The following is a 20,534-nucleotide window of genomic DNA, read 5'->3' on the forward strand; positions in this document are numbered from 1 at the left end:
TCAGTTTTTCATTACTGAGGTCAATTTCATGTGTATGTTTAAATAAAATTCAAAAAGATATAAAGTCATAAAGTATGCTTCAAAAAATTATTAACATTTACATATTTTAAACAAATGGAATGTTACTTAAAATGTACAGCCTAGATCAGTAAAATAAAATCATGATTGTATATTTCCAAACCTAGAAGATGTACCTTTAAAAAATTATCAAGTAATTTTTACCAATCATATAGCTCATTAAAAAAATTACAAACATATTTTGCATTCAATGTTACTAATTATATTCTTTTATCAACAGAGTAATGAAAGAAGACTTCTTGCTTATTGTTGTCACCAAATATTATGATGTTTCTCATTAAATTGTTCATCCTCCAACATTCATTTCCCATTTTATGGAAATGATTAATTTGAACTGATTTTCAATGAGTTCCTTCAATCAACCAAATAGCTCCAGGGAAGGTTAAAAAGTTTACATTCTTCACCAATTTAGTTATTCTTTAATCATGCTCTCACATTTAAAAGTTGATTTGGCAATTTAATTTCTTCAAATGTATATTCTGATATATCTGTATTATTTCTCAAATTATGTGTATTTAAGGCTAGTAGGGAGGTGACATTCATCTTTTTTAAACCAAAATCACACTTCCATTTTACTTTACTTTATGTACCTATATAAGGCTAATGTTTCTTCCAGTTTGAAGAAAATATTGGAAGCTTTTTAGAAGTTTCACAAAGATCATAAAGTTAAAAAAATACTGTTTCCTATTATGAACTTTGCCTACAATATATGCTAGCATTTAAGATCTAGATATATCAGACATACCAAATATACATTATGCTATACTGTTATTTGTTTGATCATGTTCATACATTAAATATTTATCTGGTTCTCAAAACATTACAATAATTCTTAAGCCAGGTGTGCAAATCACAATGTTTGAATTCACACAGCATTTATTTCTAAACGAAAGAAAGCATGCTATGATTTAGCAGAATGTAAACCACTTTCTGCTATACCAATATCACATAATGAGGTGGCCAATAGTTCACATAAGTTAAGGACACATTCCCAAATTCTCTACAACCTAGTGGCTCATTGGCAAGCAATAAATAAACAAGGTCAACATGGAAAAAGGTTATCTGAAAATCACATCTGGAAACCACAGAATATATAATTTCTCCAAAATCACCTTTGCAGTTTGTGTAAACAATCTATTGAGATTGTTGCCAGTGTTTAAGAGTCACAGTGTCAAAACATGGAAAAGTGTTGAGTCAGGATGCACTTTGTAAACAGAATAATCAGATAACAGATAATCAGAGTTGGAAGGGACCTTGTAGGTCATTTAATCCAACCCCCCACCTAAGCGGGAGACCCTACACCAGGGGTGGGCAAACTACGGCCCGCGGGCCACATCCGGCCCGTCGGTCTTTTTTATGCGGCCCGCCGAAGATTGGTCCATATGTAACCGCGGCCACTTTATCTATCTATCTATCTATGTTGTGCAAATTTAACTATGATGCCAAACTTGAGTTTTGGAGGGTGTCTCGGAGAAAAAAATAGTTATTTTCCCTACCCTGAGTACGGCAGGCATCTCTTCCACTTAAAAAACAAAACTCTTTCCTCCCCTCGCTTTGAAAAGGGGAACTGTTAACAAATGCAGTTTTTTATATGTATCGTATCTTATGCTGACCCGGCCCGTCCGTCAAATTTTAAAAGTCAATGCGGCCCCCGAGCCAAAAAGTTTGCCCACCCCTGCCCTACACCATTTCTGACAAATGGCAGTCCAATCTCTTCTTGAAAGTCTCAAGTGATGGCACTCCCACAACTTCCGAGGTCAAGGTGTTCCATTGGTTGATTGTTTACACTGTCAGAAAGTTTCTCCATATTTCCAGGTTAAATTTCTCCTTGTTCAGTTTCCATCCATTATTCCTTGTCTGTTTATTAAAGTAAGATTTATGGTTTAATATGATATCTGAATACACCTTTGAGTTCTTGGAATTTTAAATTTGAAAACTATTTAATATCTAACTATTTACTATCTAAATCTGAAATATTTTTAAAAAACTAGTAGATGAAATATTGTATTTATATAATGAGAATTTTTTGGCTCTTAATCCTCCATATGTTTGCTGAAAATCAGCTCCCAACAACCCTCACAATTGGCCATGTTGGTTGAAGCTCTTGAAAATTGCAGTTGTGAAAACCTGCAGCATTTAAACTTACTTTCCTCAAACCAATTAACCACTGAAGCTGCAGAATGCTTTCAAGAACTGCTGAAACTGCACATTTTTAATATGCAGCCTGTTTTCAATGTTTCCTGAAAGCATTGCATGTCTTCAGTTGTTCACTGGCTCAAGAAAGAATGCTATTCCACCATTTTTAGTGACAGCCTATTTGTAAATATGAATTCTGACAATTTTTGAAGTTGGGAACCACATCTTTTCCAATCCTCTGGTAGTTCCCCAGTGCTCCAGGATTTTTGAAAGATATGTTGCAGTGGTTCTGAGATGACCTCTGCCAGCTCCTTTAAAACTCTGGGATGTAACCCATCAGGCCCCGGTGATTTGTGTTCATCAAGATCAAACAGGTGTTCTCTTACTATTTTTTTTGCTTATTTTAACTTTTATTTCTGGTCTGTCTGTAAGTTATGTTTTTGGTGGGTTGTCCTATAGTTTCTTTTTGTGTGAAGACTGATGCAAAGTATGAGTTAAGCAGTTCTGCTTTCTCTCTGTTGCCTGTTACTTCCTTGCCGTCTTCTCTCTTTAGTGGACTGTTTCCTTGATTTTTTTTCTTGTTATTTATATGTTGTAAGAAACTTTTTAAAATTATCTTTGACTTTTGTTGCAAGTCTGTTCGTTCTGAGCCTTTGCTATCCTGACTTCGTCTTTGCAGATTCTGGGTATCTGCTGATATTCTGCCATAATTGTATGTCCTTCTTTCCATTTTTTGTACTTGTCCTTTTTTTTCTTTCAATCTGCCAGAGAGATCTTTGTGCAGCCATGCTGGTTTCTTCTTGGATTTCTTGTTTTTCTTTCTCAGTGGTATTGTGCTGGTCTGGGCTTCTATGATCATACTTTTCAGAGTTTCCCAAGATTCTCGAGTTGTTTTCCCCTTTAGGATTTTCATCCATGGAATCTTTCCCAAGTTCTCTCTGAGTTTATTAAAATCAGCTCTTTTAAAATCCAAGACTCTGGTGTCATTATGTTCTATTGGTTGTTTGTGTTATGTTGTATTCTAGTATGACATGGTCACTCTCACCCAAGGTTGGGACACAGCAAAAGCTTTGTGTTTATGATCCACAGCTCTCACCCTGCCAGATCCCACAGTTGTCCATACCGCCCTTTTCCTGTAGGATCTTTGTGTGGTAGTGGCTCCTCCCACCAACCTCTTGGAATTTGAAATGCAATGGAAGCATGGCAGCTCAATAGATGGCTGGATTGGGTACCTAATTTCTGCTTGGAGAGCACAGATTAGAGATTCTAGATAGGTAATCTGTCCATGTAGAATTGTAATTTTTTTACAAAGGGGACAGTATCCAAATTTGAAGAGTAGTGCGAAAGACAGCTGTAAAGCAAGTATTACACTGAAGTCATTTTTAAACAAAGTAAGATCACAATCTCAAGCATACTAACCCTAAATGTATTATTGGTATTTTTGGTTTATAGTTGTATGATTTGCGTGCCTAATGGCACGCGGGCCGCTATCTTTCTCCTTTGTACTCACCCTCTGCCTCCTCACAAGCAGCCAGCAGCTCCTCCCACCAACCTCTTGGAATTTGAAATGCAATGGAAGCAATTCAAACTGCCTTTCTCCTTTGTACTCATCCTCTGCCTCCTCACAAGCAGCCAGCAGCTCCTCCCACCAACCACTTGGAATTTGAAATGCAAATTAACAATTGATTGGCATTTTTATATAAATTAATGTATGAAATCAATTAAAATGTTCTTAATTTCTGCCTTGTTAATACCTCAATTGCATTTATGATATTGAAGACAATTGAAGGCAATCCACGGTATTCTACAATTTAATAAACAGTTCACAACTAAATAGAACTATTTTTCAAGGACATTCTAGAGTTTCAAAAATAAGCAAATCTAACTCGCTGACCAATTAATGTCTCATTAAAGTTTCCACTGATCAATATTTTAGTTGATAAAGTAATTCAAATTCTATCACCTCAACTTTTCAGATTTAAAATAATCATGCTGAAGCAATGTAAAACCTATGATAGCTTTTTTTAAAAACTGGGGTGATAACTTCTGCAAACAATTATTGCACAGTATTAATGTTACTTCAGGGAATAACCTCTGTTGTGCATTTTGTTTTGTCAATTTTTCAAATATACACACCAGGACTAAATAAATACTGTTGTTTTGCTTTTGTTCATAATAACCTTTTCCAACTTTATGGCTCCAAGTGTGCTGGAACAATTATCATTGTTTGGAATAGTGATTGAGAATCAGTGTTGCTCTCCAGATGTGCTAGAACTATACCAAGTTGAAGAAGTGGTTTAACTTTCAACACAAAGGCATTAACTAGCCTATATTTAAGATTTCAATCTCCTGCTATGTATTCCACATCATAATGCAAGAAAAAAAAGCAGGATACCTATAATGTACCTATAATGACTGAAAATAACAACCCATTTTTCGAACGATGTTGTCGGTGCTGCCCTCTTATGGTTTTGCTTCTAACACCTATATACTATACCCCTCAGTGCACTGTCTATTAAGATTCTCAATCATCCAGGTCATGGTTGTCCCAAAGATGCTCTTTTCGAAAGCAATTGTACTTTTTTTCCCTTTTGAAAAAGTTTCACTTCTGAAGAGGCTTCATGGATGAGAAGTGAAATGTTTTCAAAAGAAAAAAACTAAGAAAGTCCAATTGTCTTTTGGAAAAAGCATTGCTGCAGGAAAAGAAGCTGGTATTTGTTTTCTGGTCCTCAAGTCCAGTAATATATGTGTGTACATGTTTCTGTTTTAATGAATAGATGGTTAGTGTGTGAAGAAGGGATAACAAAAGGAAAAAGGAAACAATAAACATAATATCTACCATTTGGAATTTGGCATCAACTCAGCCAGATGTGGCTTCTGACAACTTTCTCGTGCAAGTTTGATCACAGAGAAGTTTATCACTACAGTTATCATAGTTCACCCAGTGAACTGTGCTTTACAGTAAGCCTGATCTTCTAACTTACGTGGTTTTACCCTAAGCCTGTAATCTCAAATTCATTTTATTAGTGAATTAATTTAAAACAATGCCTTCTGAATTTTAAGTTTAGTGAGCAGAGCAGTATATCTAAAATAAACTCTTAACTTTCACATTTCTTTGTAGGATTTGTTTAAAACCCCAGAATATCTGAGGAAGACTACCCCTACCAGATTTTAGAAAGCAGTGAAGACAATAACTTGGTCCTTAACACCAATAAGACCAAGGATCTTATAGTGGACTACAAAAGGAATACATCAGACATCCAGCCCTTGCTTATCAATGGAGACCAAGTGGAGCAAGTGGCCAGTTTTAAGTTTTTGGGTGTTATCATAAAAGAGGACCTGACCTGGGCGCTCACATTGCAGCACTGTCAAAAGGGCCCAGCAAAAATTATACTACCTGAGACTTCTCAGGAAACAACAACTGAATGAAAAACTGCTGCTGATCTTCTACCGCTGCACCATAGAGAGTATTGTAACTTACTGCACCTGTGTATTGTTTGCCAATTACACAGTGGCAGATAGGATAGCGCTCCAGAGGGTTAACATCATTGCCCAGAGGATCATTCATTGGTTGCCTTCTCCCCTCTTTGGAAGAGCTTTATAGCTCCCACTGTCTTAAGAAAATTCAAAACGTTCTTAATGATCAACCTCATCCTGGGTACCCTTTTTTTTTTTTTAACTATTACCATCTGGCACAGGATAATAAAAACAAGGATAAATAGGCTGAAAAACAGCTTCTATCCCAGAGCAGTAACTATTGAATTCTACTGTATAGTGCAATATTAATGCAGTGTCAGGGTTTTCAATTAAATTGTATAGAATGTGAAGGATGTGTGTTTGTGTTTTATTTTGATAGTTATAATGTACACTGAAGGCAGCCTTTAATTTTATTGTACAAGGTGCAATGACAATAAACTAAACTAGTGGCAGTTCAAATAACAGGGGAAGAAAGTCTTCCCTTATGAGGCATTGGTTTGGGGACCAGGCTCAACTTGAGAGTTACACAAAGAAAAAATGGTGACATAGAGATTTGCATCTTGATCCCATTTTGGGATTTTAAAAAAATTCTTCGCATATTGAAGAGATTAAGACCTTTGGTCTTGCAAGATTCTACTGTATTCAACAGGTACGTTTCCCTTTCCTTAAAAGAACATATAAATTTGATTTTGAAGGTTTTAAAAATAATATTTTGATTATGCACCAAAAGTGTACTTAATATATGGATATGGAAAATTAGTAATGCATTAAGGGGCCAAAGGTATTTGGAATTATAGTTTTAAATTATTTAGAAGATACTTTCTCATGAGAAAAGGGGGTTTGTTATCAGAGGCTTTTTTTTTTAATAAGGAGAGCTTGGAGGCTGGACACTAAGGAAAATGGAGCAGAAATTTTTGATGGAGCATTTGAATTTTGTTTTCCTCATCTAAGAGATGAGCTATGGGAGCAGAGAGATTATGTTTTATTTAATAGTGGTGATAAGATATTTTTTAAAAAAATTACCTGCTGGGTTGAAAGGGGAAGTTACTTCCTTTTTCTTCTTTCCTTTTTTCCCCTTTCTGGTTTTCACCCCCCTTCCTTTCCTCTTCCTTCTCTTCCTTTTTTGGTACTTCTTTGTATTTTTGTAGTTTGTATCAACTTCTATCTTTTACATTAATAATGTAAAATATTAATTAATAATTTTTTAAATAAAATTATTTGAAACAAATAAAATGAAGGGATCAGATAATTAGAAAAAATATTTTAAAAAGTTATCTTTGATTCTGATTCTCAAAAGTATTTTGTATCCCAAAGTTTGTTTTATTTCTAGTTACAGTCCTTTGTTACTTGGCTCTGACTGATCTCAGTATTTTGCACCTGGTTCTTAAAAGTTGATCTAGTTAAAAAACAAAACAAATTAACTCCCATAATTGCAATGTTCTCTCATTTCCACGCTACACAGCCAATACCATGTTTCAATTAAAGTTGTCTTACATGTTCTGAATAAAAGAAAAACCTTTCATATTAGGGTTTGTTTGTTTTTTTGTACAAATTGAAACAAACTATTTAGAGAAAAACCAATGAATAGAAAGAGTCCACTCCTTGTGACTTGTCCCTCATGACTTTTTTCCTTAAATGCCTCCTTCCTGGATTTTTTTTTTTTGTGGGGGGGGCACATTGCAAGCAAATATGGTCTGGGAATTTCATGCTTGCTGAACACCAACTTCTGACCATTATGAAATATTGAACCTGAGAAGGAAAATACAATATTTGTTTTCTTTCTGAAGAACAGTGGTGGGATTCAAAAAAATTTATTACTGGTTCTGTGGCTTACTGGGTGTGGCATGGCTTGGTGGGTGTGGCAGGGGAAGGATACTGTAAAATTTCCATTCCCACCCCACTCCTGGGGGAAGGTTACTGCAAAATCCCATTCCCTCCCCACCCCACTAACTTGCTTTCCAGCTCCTTTCTCCTGTGCAGGACAACAAAAGGAGACCCAGGAGGGACTTAGGAGGCAGAGAATAGATCAGGACGGGGCCAGTCAGAGGTGGTATTTGCCAGTTCTCCGAACTACTCAAAATTTCCGCTACCGGTTCTCCAGATCTGGTCAGGGCCTGCTGAATACCACCTCTGCTGAAGAAGGTAAAGATTGCTGGCTATAGCATTTAATACATATGTACACTGCAAAAATTCATGAATTTAATATTTGGACTAAAATTTTAACAGTTGTGAATGTACAACAATGTACCAAATATTTCTATATGCATATGAATTATGCACAATGTAATAGCAGTAGTTAATAACAATAATAGTCAGCAGAAATTTGTTTGCAAAATGATCTTACGGGAACAGAATGAAATAATAATAATGAAATAATGATAATGAAATAATCTGATACACATCTTATTTTTCTTATTTTAAATTTCATGTTTCCATCACCTTTATTAAATACTTTTTCATGTTATCACAAACTTTACAAGGTACTTTAACTGCTTCCAAAAACATCCTCAAATATATTAATAACTCATAATTTTATTTTATGAGTTTCTTCTCTACCCTATCAGAGAAAGCCCATTTTTACAACTTACGATAAGACACAATTGTGTAGCTAAGTATTATAGATTCAAGAATACAGACAATGTTGTTAATCCTAAACCCAGAAAATATGAGGCATGTTTTTTATCAGACAAGAAGTACATATGACTGGGTGTAAGAATACAGCTACTATATCAATGACATTGATGCAAATTACTATAATCTGCTATGACCAGCCATCAAGATACAGTAATCTCTAATACAAAAGTTAAAAAAGGCCAGATATTATCCAATTAAACATTCATCTTGCCTATCTTTGTGATTACCGACCTTTAAGGAAAGGTGGCTTCGTAATGATAGCATAAGAAAATAACTACCTGAAAAATTAAAAATATAATACCCGTTAAATTAGCTCAACTGGCACCATTCTGAAAGATGTTATTTGCCATGTCCCTAGTAGTTTTTTTTTAAAATTGCATAGCTGCTAGATTATGCATTTTCAAAATTGCTGCACTGATATTTATAAGCAGAAAAATGAATTTATTTATTATGCAGAAATGAGAAGAGATGGATTTCAATAACTCTAATTGGATCAAGAATATTAATTCGGAATTAGCCTTGGTTGCATTTGTTCTTTGGGCTGAACTGTGACACAGCTTTACTTACAAAATTTTCAAAGATTAAAAGAAGTAACATTGCATTCTTTTCCATAAAAATGCGAACAGCATATTAGATGAAGGATCTCTGTATCTCATAGTTTTCTCCTTTCTGTGAGAAAAAAGAATAGGTGATTCCAACTCTAAAATGGCATCTTCCTTGTATAATGTTCAGACTGATGTAGAGCATACAGCTTCTGTTCAAGGAATTATGTCAGAACATTCTGTTTCTGTAGACTGCTTTGAAAAAAAACCTGAAAATTAACTTTGGCTTGTAAAAATAAAATAACTACATAGTTTGTGGGAGATAATTTTTCTAGGATGTGCAGCATTTTCAAAATCCCTATGTTGTCCTTACATGAGCATTTGGTACACTGAGGATCCTGCTTTGCATCATGTCCCATGCTTGTTCCATCTTCTTCTTTCCCACTCCAATACGAACATAAGTTCACTTTCAGATTAAATTCTAATGGTGGAACTTCACATCTATTACTTCTGATGAGCAGTGTAAGAGACTACAAAAGATTTACAAACATACAATTATATTTCTTGAGAGTAAAATACATTTTCTAAATCACAGCAGTATCAATCAGTGGATCTGATATTCAGGTATTTAACATAATTGTAATTGATTAATTCTCTTGAATTGTTAATATTAATCTTTAATATTAATAGTTATGAGAAATAATTACTTTCACTTCAGCATAGGGCTAATATCTTTGAACTTTCCTTATTTGTATATAGTCTATTCCCAAAGGCCTGATCTGGACAGATAACAATCAAGATCCATATAAGATATTTCCACATTTAATATAAAGAAAATAAAGACAACCCACCTTTCCTTAAATGAAATAACTAGATCTTAATTGTGCTTCTGAAACCAAGAGCAGACCTGGTCTTCATTGAGAGGAAATTCCTAAGCATGAAGGTTAAAATAGGAAATGTCTATTTCTGAATTAATTATGGCTTTTTGCACTATAAATATTGAAACCTTATGGGGATATATGTATGCTTCAAGGTGGTATAGAAAGTTCTGGTAATTTGGTTGTTACAACCCTGAGAAGTAAATTTGTTTAATTAGTCAAACTTGTTCTGTATTCTGTACAGATGCAGGTAGATAAACTCAACAAAACGTCCATAACAAAGTACATTTATTGGTTCATCAGGTATCCTCATAACTCACATTTGTGATGAAGTTCTTCTTTAATGACCAATCCTTTACATATCTGCCTTGTAGGTAAAAAGATGGTTTATCTCCTATCCTTGTTCTCCCATCTTGTAACGATAGAAGTAGAACAGTTACCATGAGTCCATGAGTTCAGCTAAGAGTGAGGAAAACTCCCCCAACCCATTGAGGATCAATTTAGTGACCAATTAGGATTACAGATGTGGTCACGTTACATGGACTACATTTCCCAGGATACCTTAACTACATTTACCATGATGCATTCCCTTAAGGAGACAGTGCACAACTGCTACTACAACTGCTATCCAATTCCCATACATTGGCTGGACAGCACACTCCCCGCCTGGAATTGTAAATTCCACTATTAAAAGAAGAAAAAAAATACCTATAAACTAAGATAAGCAGTAGACAGTAATACTAACTGAATAGCAGATAACTATATAGCTAACAGTTCACAATGGCTACCAACTATCCAATTCCCATACACTGGCTGGACAGCACAAAACTTATGGTCTTAATTGCAAACACAACCTTTGGCTGAGTAAAAGAAACTGACTGACCGAATATAGCTCTATATGTTTAGATATCTATCATTTCTATTTTTAAGGATAAATACTTTTCATGCTATGACCCACTCCCTCCTCAAAAGTGGGTGGAAATGTCTGTGTCTTATAGAACTAATATTGTGGTGTGGGGAGAGGGATTGGTGCACTGCTGCCAGGGAAGATGCTGAGATTGAAGATTGCTGCCTTCAATGCTGAGCAGCTGATTGGTGGTTAGATCAGTCTCCTGGAATACCACTGATCAGTTGTTGTAGGCGGTGGGGATCACCACTGCCACCACCACCTATTACCGCCCGTTTGCCACCACCGATCGCCACGGCCCTTTCTCCGCTACCCATTCACTGTGGCCCGTTCGCAACAGCCCATTTGCCATGTCCCATTTGACATCGATGGGCGGCAGAGGCTGAGTGGCGGCAAATAGGCCGCAACAATTGGGTGGCGATAGATGGCAATCAGCAGTGAAGGCTACAGCATTCCCTGGAGGTGGCAGCAGCTCAGCTCAGCTGACTGGTGGTAGGTGCAATGGAGCAGAGCCCCATGCTGGGGTCACATGCTGGGGCTGTGATAACATGCTGAAGCTGACCAGGCAGTTTGCTGTTTGCTGCAAGATGCTAGCCAGATGAATACCGGATGGATATTTGGAAGCAGAGGTAGATTTTTTTTTCTTGTTTTGTTCCTCTAAAGGTAATATGTGTTTTATGGTCCAGAGCATCTTATAGACCAAAAAATATGGTAATTCTACCAAAACTAGGCAAAGAACTGGTTACAGATAATCTGCGGTACATTACAGTAGTTAGGACTGCCATCATTTTTTTAAAAATACACCACTAGTACAAGAACGGTTATAGGAATTGGGCATGGCTAGTCTAGTGAAGAGAAGGACCAGGGGAGACATGATAGCAGTCTTCCAATATTTGAGGAGCTGCCACAGAGAGGAGGGGATCAAGCTCCTTTCTAAAGTGCCCGAAGGCCAGACAAGGAATAATGGATGGAAACTGAGCAAGGAGAGATTTAACCTGGAAATAAGGAGAAACTTTCTGACAGTGAGAACAATCAACCAATGGAACAGCTTGCCCTCGGAAGTTGTGGGAGCATCATCACTTGAGACTTTCAAGAGATTGGATGGGGGGTTGGACTAGATGACCTACAAGGTCCCTTCCAACTCTGATTATCTGTTATCTAATATTACAATGTAGTAATAGTAACAATACAATATTTCATTAAATATCAATAGTAAAAAACTCTTTCAAAGCTTATTTCTCTATCTCTCATCTCCTGCCTTTTTTATTTTTATAAATTAGTCAAGGTGGCATACATACCTAATGTTCCCTTCTACTGTTTTACTCACAAAAACCCTGTGAAATGATTTGGGCTGAGAGAGTGACTGACTCAAAGTCACCCCACATGGCTTTTGTGCTTAAGGTTCCTGGTTTCTATCTGGTGCCTTAACCAGTAGACTAAATCAGCTCTTTTTTGTGGCAGCATCAATAGTTTACATCTGTAACTCTATGTTTTTTGTTGCCACTGGGTATGAAAACTATAATAGTGAAAGATATCAGTGAAATAAGAGGGTGTTTTTCTCCTCGTTTGATGAGACTTTGGAAAAAATGCAAAGAAAAGCATGATGATTAAGAGACAAAAACATATGAAAACAGTTGCAGGAATTGGGTATGGCCAGCCTACAGAAAAAGACTGGGGTGACATGACATCAGTATTCCAGTATTTGAGGGGCTGCCATAAAGAAGAGGAGGTCAACTTATTTTCCAAAGCACCAGAAGGCAAGATAAGAAGCAATGGATGGTAACTAATCAAAGAAAGAAGCAACCTGGAATTAAGGAAAAACTTCCTAACAATGAGAACAATTAATCAATGGAACAGCTTGCTTTCAGAAGTTGTAGGTGCTTCATCACTGGAGGTTTTTAAGAAAAGACTGGACAGCCACCTGTCTGAAATGGTACAGAGTTGGACTAGAAGACCTCCAAGGTTCCTTCCAGTTCTATTCTAAGGCTTAAACCATGGCAATCAAAACATCCATGTGATACATATGTGGCTTCTTATATATCCAATTATCTATCTAGGAGAAACACAATGTAATTACAGAGCCTACAGTTAAAAGGGATGCTAACCTAAAATAACTTGTACTGTACCTGAATTGAAATTTTTTTAACATAAATACTTTATCAGAAACAGCAGCAGGCATTCAAAATAGGAATTTCTCATTTCAAATATACTGCTTTCTTCCTTCAGAGTATAACTTTTCAAATTAAAAAGAGACAAATTTGTTTTCAATATGACAGTGATTGCAACAAGGAAAATTAATTAAATCATGGAAAAGATCTTAGGGATTACAAATCAGTTCTAAATAGGCTAATTGATATTGCTCAGATAACATCTCTACTGTAAGACATTCTTTAAAAAGCAACTGATATAAGGAATTCATGACAATGAAATACAGTGTAACCTATTGTTTATATACACATCAGATTACAAACAGAACAATATACAATATATCGACTTAAGTTGCAATGGCACTGAAAAAAGTGACTTATGACTATTTTTCACACATTGCAGCATTCACATAGTCACATGAACAAAATTCAGATGCTTGGGAACTGACTCATACTTATGACAACTGCAGTGTCCCAGAATCATGTGTTCGCCTTTTGTGACCTTCTGACAAGCAAAGTCAATGGGGAAGCCAGATTCACTTAAAAAATGTTTAACATGTCCGCCAAATGTTGGAAATGTAATCAGACTCCAGGTACCTATTTATCATATGTGGTGGACATGCATAAAAGCAAGAAAATATTGCAAGAAAATATACACATGGCTGGAAAAGATGATAAAGCAGCATATAGATTTAAAGCCAGAAACATTTTTGTTAGGTACAATACCAGAAAGCTATGATAAAAGGTCTTTATACTTAATGCTACATGTATTGACAGTAGTGAGAATTGTATTTGCACAATATTGGAAAAATGGGAACACCCCACCAGATGAAAATATAATTAGGAAAATATTAGATTGTACAGAGGTGGATAGATTGACATTGAAAATAAAAGATAAATGAGATACAAAGTACTATTCAACGTGGAAAAGATTTTATCAATGGCTAGAGATAAGAGGTAGAAATTAGATGAAGAAAGATAATTGTTATGTGTAAGTAAAATATGAATGTTGTTTATAAGTATGATAATAAATAAGCTAATATAATTATAAGTATGGTTATAATTATTTACCATCAGTATATCTGTTTTTTTTCTTTTGTAAAATGAAATGTGTGGACATTACATTGTATTCAAAATACTTATATCAAGCATGATATTCCCCTCTAAAAAAAAATATCTGAAAAGTAGCCAAGGGTGCAGGGGTTGCCTAAACACCTGCCGCGGTCCACGCAGCGCCCCGGTGGGAATTAAATTGGCAACGCCCCCTTGAAGCTTTAGCAGAGTAAACTAATCAAAAGTGATTTTTCAAGGTGAGTCTGCATGATAGTTTTATTATTTGAAAAAAATTATAATAAAAAGCACAATGATAATGCTCTCGGGCAAAGGATTTCACATTTAAAAAATAAAACAAACAAACAAAAACAACAAACAAACCCTGCTTAACAGACAGAAAAACCAGCCACAATGCTTCATCTCTAATTGGACTTTCTCTTTGTTCCCTTTCCTTTGATCAGTATTGCTTCTCTATGCTTCTTTCTAGCTCCCTCCCAACAATTTGGCCATGCATTTTATTTTATTTTTTCTTTCTTTCTTTTTTTGCATGCCTTGAGAAACACAACTTCCTTCTCCCACCCACCCAAAAGAAGAAGATGATGATGACAGCGGGAGGCAGGAGTCACTCTCTCCCTTGCAAGCCCCCCAGCGCCCGGGGCTGGCGAAAAAAGCAAGAGCCGTTCTTACGATCTCTCTCTCTCTCTCTCTCTCTCTGCGATCCGCCGCCGCCGCTTTGCACCTTGCAAATGCAAAAAACACGGAGGGCTCAGGATTTTGATTTTTTGTTTTTGCAAAGAGCAGCGTGAGCAAAGAAGAGCAGCCAGCCAGCAACCTGCTACCGGTAGTCCAAACTAACAGCGCTGCTTATTGAGTCGGAGGTGGGGGTGGGAGGTAGGAATTAGGGGGAGAGGGGACAGAGGGGGTGAGGAACAGGACAGGAGATGCCTTGGAAACCATGCAAGAACTTTTCTGCTTCCGATTACCCCCATGCTTACAAGTTGCAAAGGAAACACGGAACTCAAAACAGCCCAGCTGCGTGGCTCGGCTCAGTTCGGGTCTTCCTCCCCACCACTTAAAAAGTTCCGGCGCTTCCCAAGCTTGCAAGCGGAGAGAACTGGCTGGCTTTTTTTTCCACTGACCAGTGGCAACTTTGCAAAAAAAGCATAATGATGATGATGATGATGATGATGATGATGATGTTTGGAAAAGAAAAAAATCGGAATTCCGATTTTAGTCGGAAGAATATCATGTATGTTATATATAAATAAAAACTTGGTTAAAAAAAACAATTGTGGCAAGAAAGGTTATAAAATGGGGCAAAACTCACTTAACAAATGTTTCATTTAGCAACATAAATTTTGTAGTTGTAAGTTGAGGACTACCTGTAAATCAAAAGAGAAGTAATAGTAACTCACTTATTAGTCCACATTACATTAAAAAGAGTAAGGAGGTAATAACTCTTACCTTTAAAAACAGCAAACTTGTGATTAATCTGAAGGATGCTCAGGACAAGATCTATTTACTTCAAACCATTCATCTATGCACCTAGGGAGAGACAAAAGGGAGAAAAAAAATCAGGCTTACATGAGGACAAATTACTTATAATAAATTTTAAATTTTGTTAAAATTGACAATTGAAAGTGCTGATTATTAAGGCATAGATTTCCAAATAAATATTTTTACTATTGTTATGTACCATTAGGAAAACTGTATAAATAAATGACTTTTCATAAATTAATTAGTTTTTTTAAAAATAAATAAAACAATATGTTGTATTCATGTATTCATAACAAGTTTTGTGGGCTTTAATGCCTAATCAAATTCAAGTAGTCCTTGATTTACAACCACAGTTGAAAATGGAAATTTGCTCTTAACTCATTGTAGCAATTAAGTCAAGTCATCATCGACAATGTTATGAACATTTTTATGATGATTTTTAAGCAAGCCACACAGTTATTTATGTATTTATTTATATCCACCTTCATTATTTTTAAAATAACTCAAGGTGACCAACATACCTTCCTCCTCCTATTTTCATGTGGCTGTAAGTCCGTAGCAGTATTTTTGCCAGAAAATGGCAAAAAGTCACAAAATGTAATCATGTGACTGTGCATCACTGCAACTGCAAGCCAGTTGCCAACCACTCAAAATGTTAACATGATTCTTCCCATTTTGAGCTTCCCCGAAGACAGTTGACCACGACTGTGCGGCTTTGGTCCATGCTTTGGTGGAGAGCCCCGATCGACCAGATTTGGGGCAGAAGCCGACTCATAGGGATGGCGGAGGAAGGGGAAACCATCAGACAGGTAGAGGAGAGTCGCAAATCCCCTCCCTGGCTTGGCAATTGCTCCCTCCCGAAGATGCCTGAAGCGGTGGTCTAAAATGGCCACCCTGAAGGGGAAGATTAGACTGGAATAAGTTTGTGCAGGAGAGAGAGAAAGAAGCAAACAGCAGGAGGAACGGGACAATAGAATTAAATGGAAGGTACCCCCAGGATTAACATTTCAAAGAATTTTCAAAAAAGGACTTAAAGTGGTGAATAGAAAGAGGACAAAAAAGGTGTGAATTGCTTCTGACAGTGGCGGGGCTTTGAACCAAGAAAGGTAGAAGCTGGAGAAGGAATCATTTAATCAATTTGGATAAGTATATTTTGATTCTATATAGGCACTAATAAAGCTGAACTATAGATTGTTAAAGAGAAAATGTAATATCAATTGGGTTTGACCTTTTTGGAAGATTGTGGTTTTAAAAGCTCTGAAGAAAAAAGAAAAGAGGGGGTGTGGACTTGTCAAAACAAAGAGTGCCATCTGAGTTAAATCTAACTTGTTTTTCCTTCAAAAGACTCTGTTTCTTAAAACTGTAAGGAAAATTGATACAATAAAACAAAACCTTTGAAAAATTGAAACAAAGAAAAAACAGGAAGATTCTGCCCTTGGATTAATTGTTGATTCTGATATGGATTTGGCATTGGATTAGCTGAGGATTAAAATTTGAGAGGAAGAAATTAAAAGCTGACTGACTGTAGGAAATTAAATTTAAAGACACTATTTCGACTAAATTGCTAATTAGAAAGCTGTAAAATGGCAATATCTCTTCTGGCATTAAATGGAACTTAGAAACACGAAAGAAATATTACAAAACAAGGTGAAACTCTGGGCTTTGCTTCAAAATTCATTGAAAATGCGATTGCAGAGTATGAACAACAAAGACAAAGGACATCTTCATGGTGGGCGTCAGTTCGCTTCATGTATGGGTCGGAGTGGAGTTCCTTCTTAACCAACCTACTCCAAGGCCCCACATACAAACCCCTAAACACAGACCCCACCACCTACCTAGAAAAAACCACCAGATCCAAAATAAAAGCCTCCCCCATCAGCGAAGAAATCCAGCAAAGAATCATATCCAGAGAGAAATCATCCAGATGCCCTAAGCTTTATGGTCTCCCCAAGATACACAAAGAAGGAACCCCACTTAGACCAATAGTCAGCTCCATAGGCTCACCTCTACAAAACCTAATCAAATTTCTCGCCAAACAACTACAGCCCTATGCAGAATCCATCAACTCACACGTAAAAAACTCATTCCAGTTCATCGAGATCATAAAGAAACAAAACTTACAACCCAGCGACCTACTAGTGAGCTTTGATGTCATATCCCTCTTCACCCAAGTGCCAATAAAAGAAGCCTTGACAGCCATCCAAAACAAATACAACCCCCCCAAGCACATCCTAGATCTGACCAACCACTGTCTATCCAATACATACTTCACCTACAACGGACAAAAATACAAACAAATAGAAGGAGCACCCATGGGATCACCCCTCTCACCTGTCATCGCAAACCTCTACATGGAATACTTTGAAACACAAGCTCTAGAAAACTCTGGCTCAGATACGTAGATGACACCTTCATAATCTGGCCACACGGGAAAGAAAAACTGAACAACTTCCTTACACACCTCAACAGCCTACACCCCAAAATACAATTCACCATGGAAACAGAAGCTAACAATCAACTTCCCTTCCTAGATGTCTTAGTATACAAAAAAAATCCAATGGCTCCCTAGGACACACCATCTACCAGAAGAAAACACATACAAACCGCTATCTACACGCACTCTCACACCATCACCCAGCACAGATCAATTCCGTAGCCGAGACACTCATCTCCAGAACAAAATGCTTAGCCGATGAACAACACCTAAAAACCGAACTACACACTCTCACTAACGTACTAACAGCCAATGGATTCCAAAGAAAGAAGATTACCCACCTAATCCAAAAAGAAACCCCAACCAAAATCCAAGACAGAGAACAAGAGAACGGCAAAGCCCTCCTCCCATATATAAAAGGCACTACAGACAAAATCAGCAAGATCCTCCAAAAACACAACATTAAAACAGCATTCTGCACAAACAGAAAAATATCCACCATCCTAAGAAACCCTAAAGACAAAATCGAGTTAGAAAACCAAGGAGTATACGAAATCCCTTGCACCGCCTGCCCCACCACATACATCGGACAAACTAACAGAAGAATAAGTGCACACATTGAAGAACACAAGAACTCAATCAAAAAGAAGAACCGACCTCTTCCCTGGTCCAACACCTCAAAGCCACAGGACATGAGATTGACTTTAAAAATACCAGAACTATCGCCAAAACCGAACACTTCAACAACAGAATAATCAGAGAAGCCATAAAGATAGAAAACGCCCACACAGCATGAATAAACGAGATGACACCTCCTGCCTACCAGCCATTTGGAAACCCACCCTCATGAACAGACGAGTACCTAACATGAAGAATGACACCAGACCCACACCCACGAGGGCCACACAAGATGCTACCACCACACTTCCACGTAGAAAGCAGACTCACACCCATACAGAAGATGAGACACGACCACAGACCAGAAGCCGCACTGCAGCTGCATCACTACCCACTTCAAACCCCTCCGACCCATACATGAAGCGAACTGATGCCCACCATGAAGATGCGGCACGACCACAAACGCGAAGCCAAACAGCAGGATCACAGCTCACCAGCTCAAATCCCCCAACAACTAAGACTAACCTGAGCGCAACCAAGCCCCCACCTGAAATATAAATTTCATTAATGAAAAGAATTGCAGCAGTTAAAATGTCTATATTACCAAAAATACTATATCTATTCCAAACCGTACCGGTAAAATTAGATAAAAATTTTTTAGGGGGGAATTGGATAAAACAATAACTAAATTTGTCTGGGTTGGGAAAAAAGCTAGAATTAAAATGAAATTATTTCAGGATAGGAGAGAAAGGGGTGGCTTTGGACTACCAGATTGGGAAATGTACTACCAGGTGGCAGCCATGGTACGGATAAAAGATTCGATTAATCTAGAAAACAAAAGAATATTATTAATAGAAGGACATGATTTGCAAAGAGGATGGCATAGTTTTTTTTACAAAAAAAAAAAAACAACATGCCTACTTCCAGAGACACCAAATTAGAGATGCACTTGTTCAAGTATGGAGTAAAATTAAAAAGAACTACTACGTTAAAATGCCATGCTGGCTGTTGACGATGGAGGCATTAATATATCCGAATGCAATGGAATTGGTGAAAAAGGGAAACTATAAAGATCTCTTAGATGAACATGGAAGATTAAAAACTATACAGGAGTTACAACAACAAAATATAGATATAGACTGGTGGCCATATATGCAAGTACAGGCAAGATATAAAAAAGATAAAGAAAAATTGGATTTTATTTGGATAAGCAACAATTAGATAAAATTTTACAAGGAACGGAAAAAAAGATTATATCTAAATTATACAACTATCTTTTAAATTTTAAAATGGAAGAAGAGGTAGTTAAGGAAACAATGGTAGCCTGGGTGAAAAATGTAGGACATAATATAGAATTGGAACACTGGGAAAGAATGTGGGGGACAAATGATAAACTAACACTGTCTACACCGTACAGAGAAAACATGTACAAAATGTTTTATAGGTGGCACTTACCCACCATCAGGTTGGCAAAAATGTTCGCAAATCAAAACCCAGAATGCTGGAAATGCAAGAAAAAAAGGGGCACAAATTTTCATATGTGGTGGACCTGCCCAGAAGTTAAAAAATATTGGAGCACAATTCAAATATGGCTAGAAAAAATAATAAAACAACAAATTGAACTTCAACCAGAATTATTTTTATTGGGATAATAAAAGGGAAATACATTAAAACTATATTATGCTGCACATAACTATATTATGCTGCACATAACTGCTGCTAGGATCTCATATGCACAATTTTGGAAACAGGGAAATATACCACCAGAGGGAGCAGTTATAAAAAAATATTAGATTGCGCAGAAATGGACAGGCTGACTCTAAAATTAAAACACAAAAAGGAATCGATATACTATAGTCTCAGACACCTGGTATGCATGGTTTAAGAATAGGACAAAAAATAATGCTGTAATTAAGTAAAAAATAGGAAATTATATACTTTGAATGTAGAATAAATGGAAAGTATACGATGAAATAAGTGATATAAATATGGAATAAGAATAGGGAAAAGAATATGTAATTGTAATGTAATAGGATGTTATGCATAGAAATAAGGCTATGAAATATAAATGATGTCTTTGATATTGATATAATTGTGTGTATACTTTTACTTTGTTTTTAGACTGTTTGAAAA

The 20,534-nt window shown here is 36.5% G+C and overlaps 2 protein-coding genes across 5 annotated transcripts in view; one reads left to right on the forward strand and one right to left on the reverse strand.

Moving 5' to 3' along the window:
• Positions 1-1,379, forward strand: part of NOD1 (nucleotide binding oligomerization domain containing 1) — a 94,236-nt gene extending 92,857 nt beyond the window's left edge. The window contains exon 15 of the transcript XR_015745752.1: positions 299-1,379. The gene's annotated coding sequence lies outside the window, so the exon portion shown is untranslated. The remainder of the gene's footprint in view (positions 1-298) is intronic.
• Positions 1-20,534, reverse strand: part of ZNRF2 (zinc and ring finger 2) — a 282,520-nt gene that overhangs the window by 119,037 nt on the left and 142,949 nt on the right. For 2 of the 4 annotated variants that reach the window (XR_015745759.1, XM_087946147.1), the window contains exon 4: positions 15,317-15,397. Coding sequence is in view for 3 of the 4 variants with exons in the window: in XM_087946147.1 (XP_087802273.1) it covers positions 15,340-15,397 (58 nt within the window). In the remaining variant the exon portion in view is untranslated. Of the gene's footprint in view, positions 1-8,097; positions 9,398-15,316; positions 15,398-20,534 lie in introns of those variants that run through there. The other 2 variants (XM_087946146.1, XM_087946145.1) reach the window with 2 other exon arrangements.

This window comes from Notechis scutatus, chromosome Z (genome assembly GCF_049901735.1).
Source record: "Notechis scutatus isolate UNSWTSFEM ecotype Mainland chromosome Z, rNotScu1.2, whole genome shotgun sequence".
In the NCBI taxonomy this organism is placed as follows: Eukaryota; Metazoa; Chordata; class Lepidosauria; order Squamata; family Elapidae; genus Notechis; species Notechis scutatus.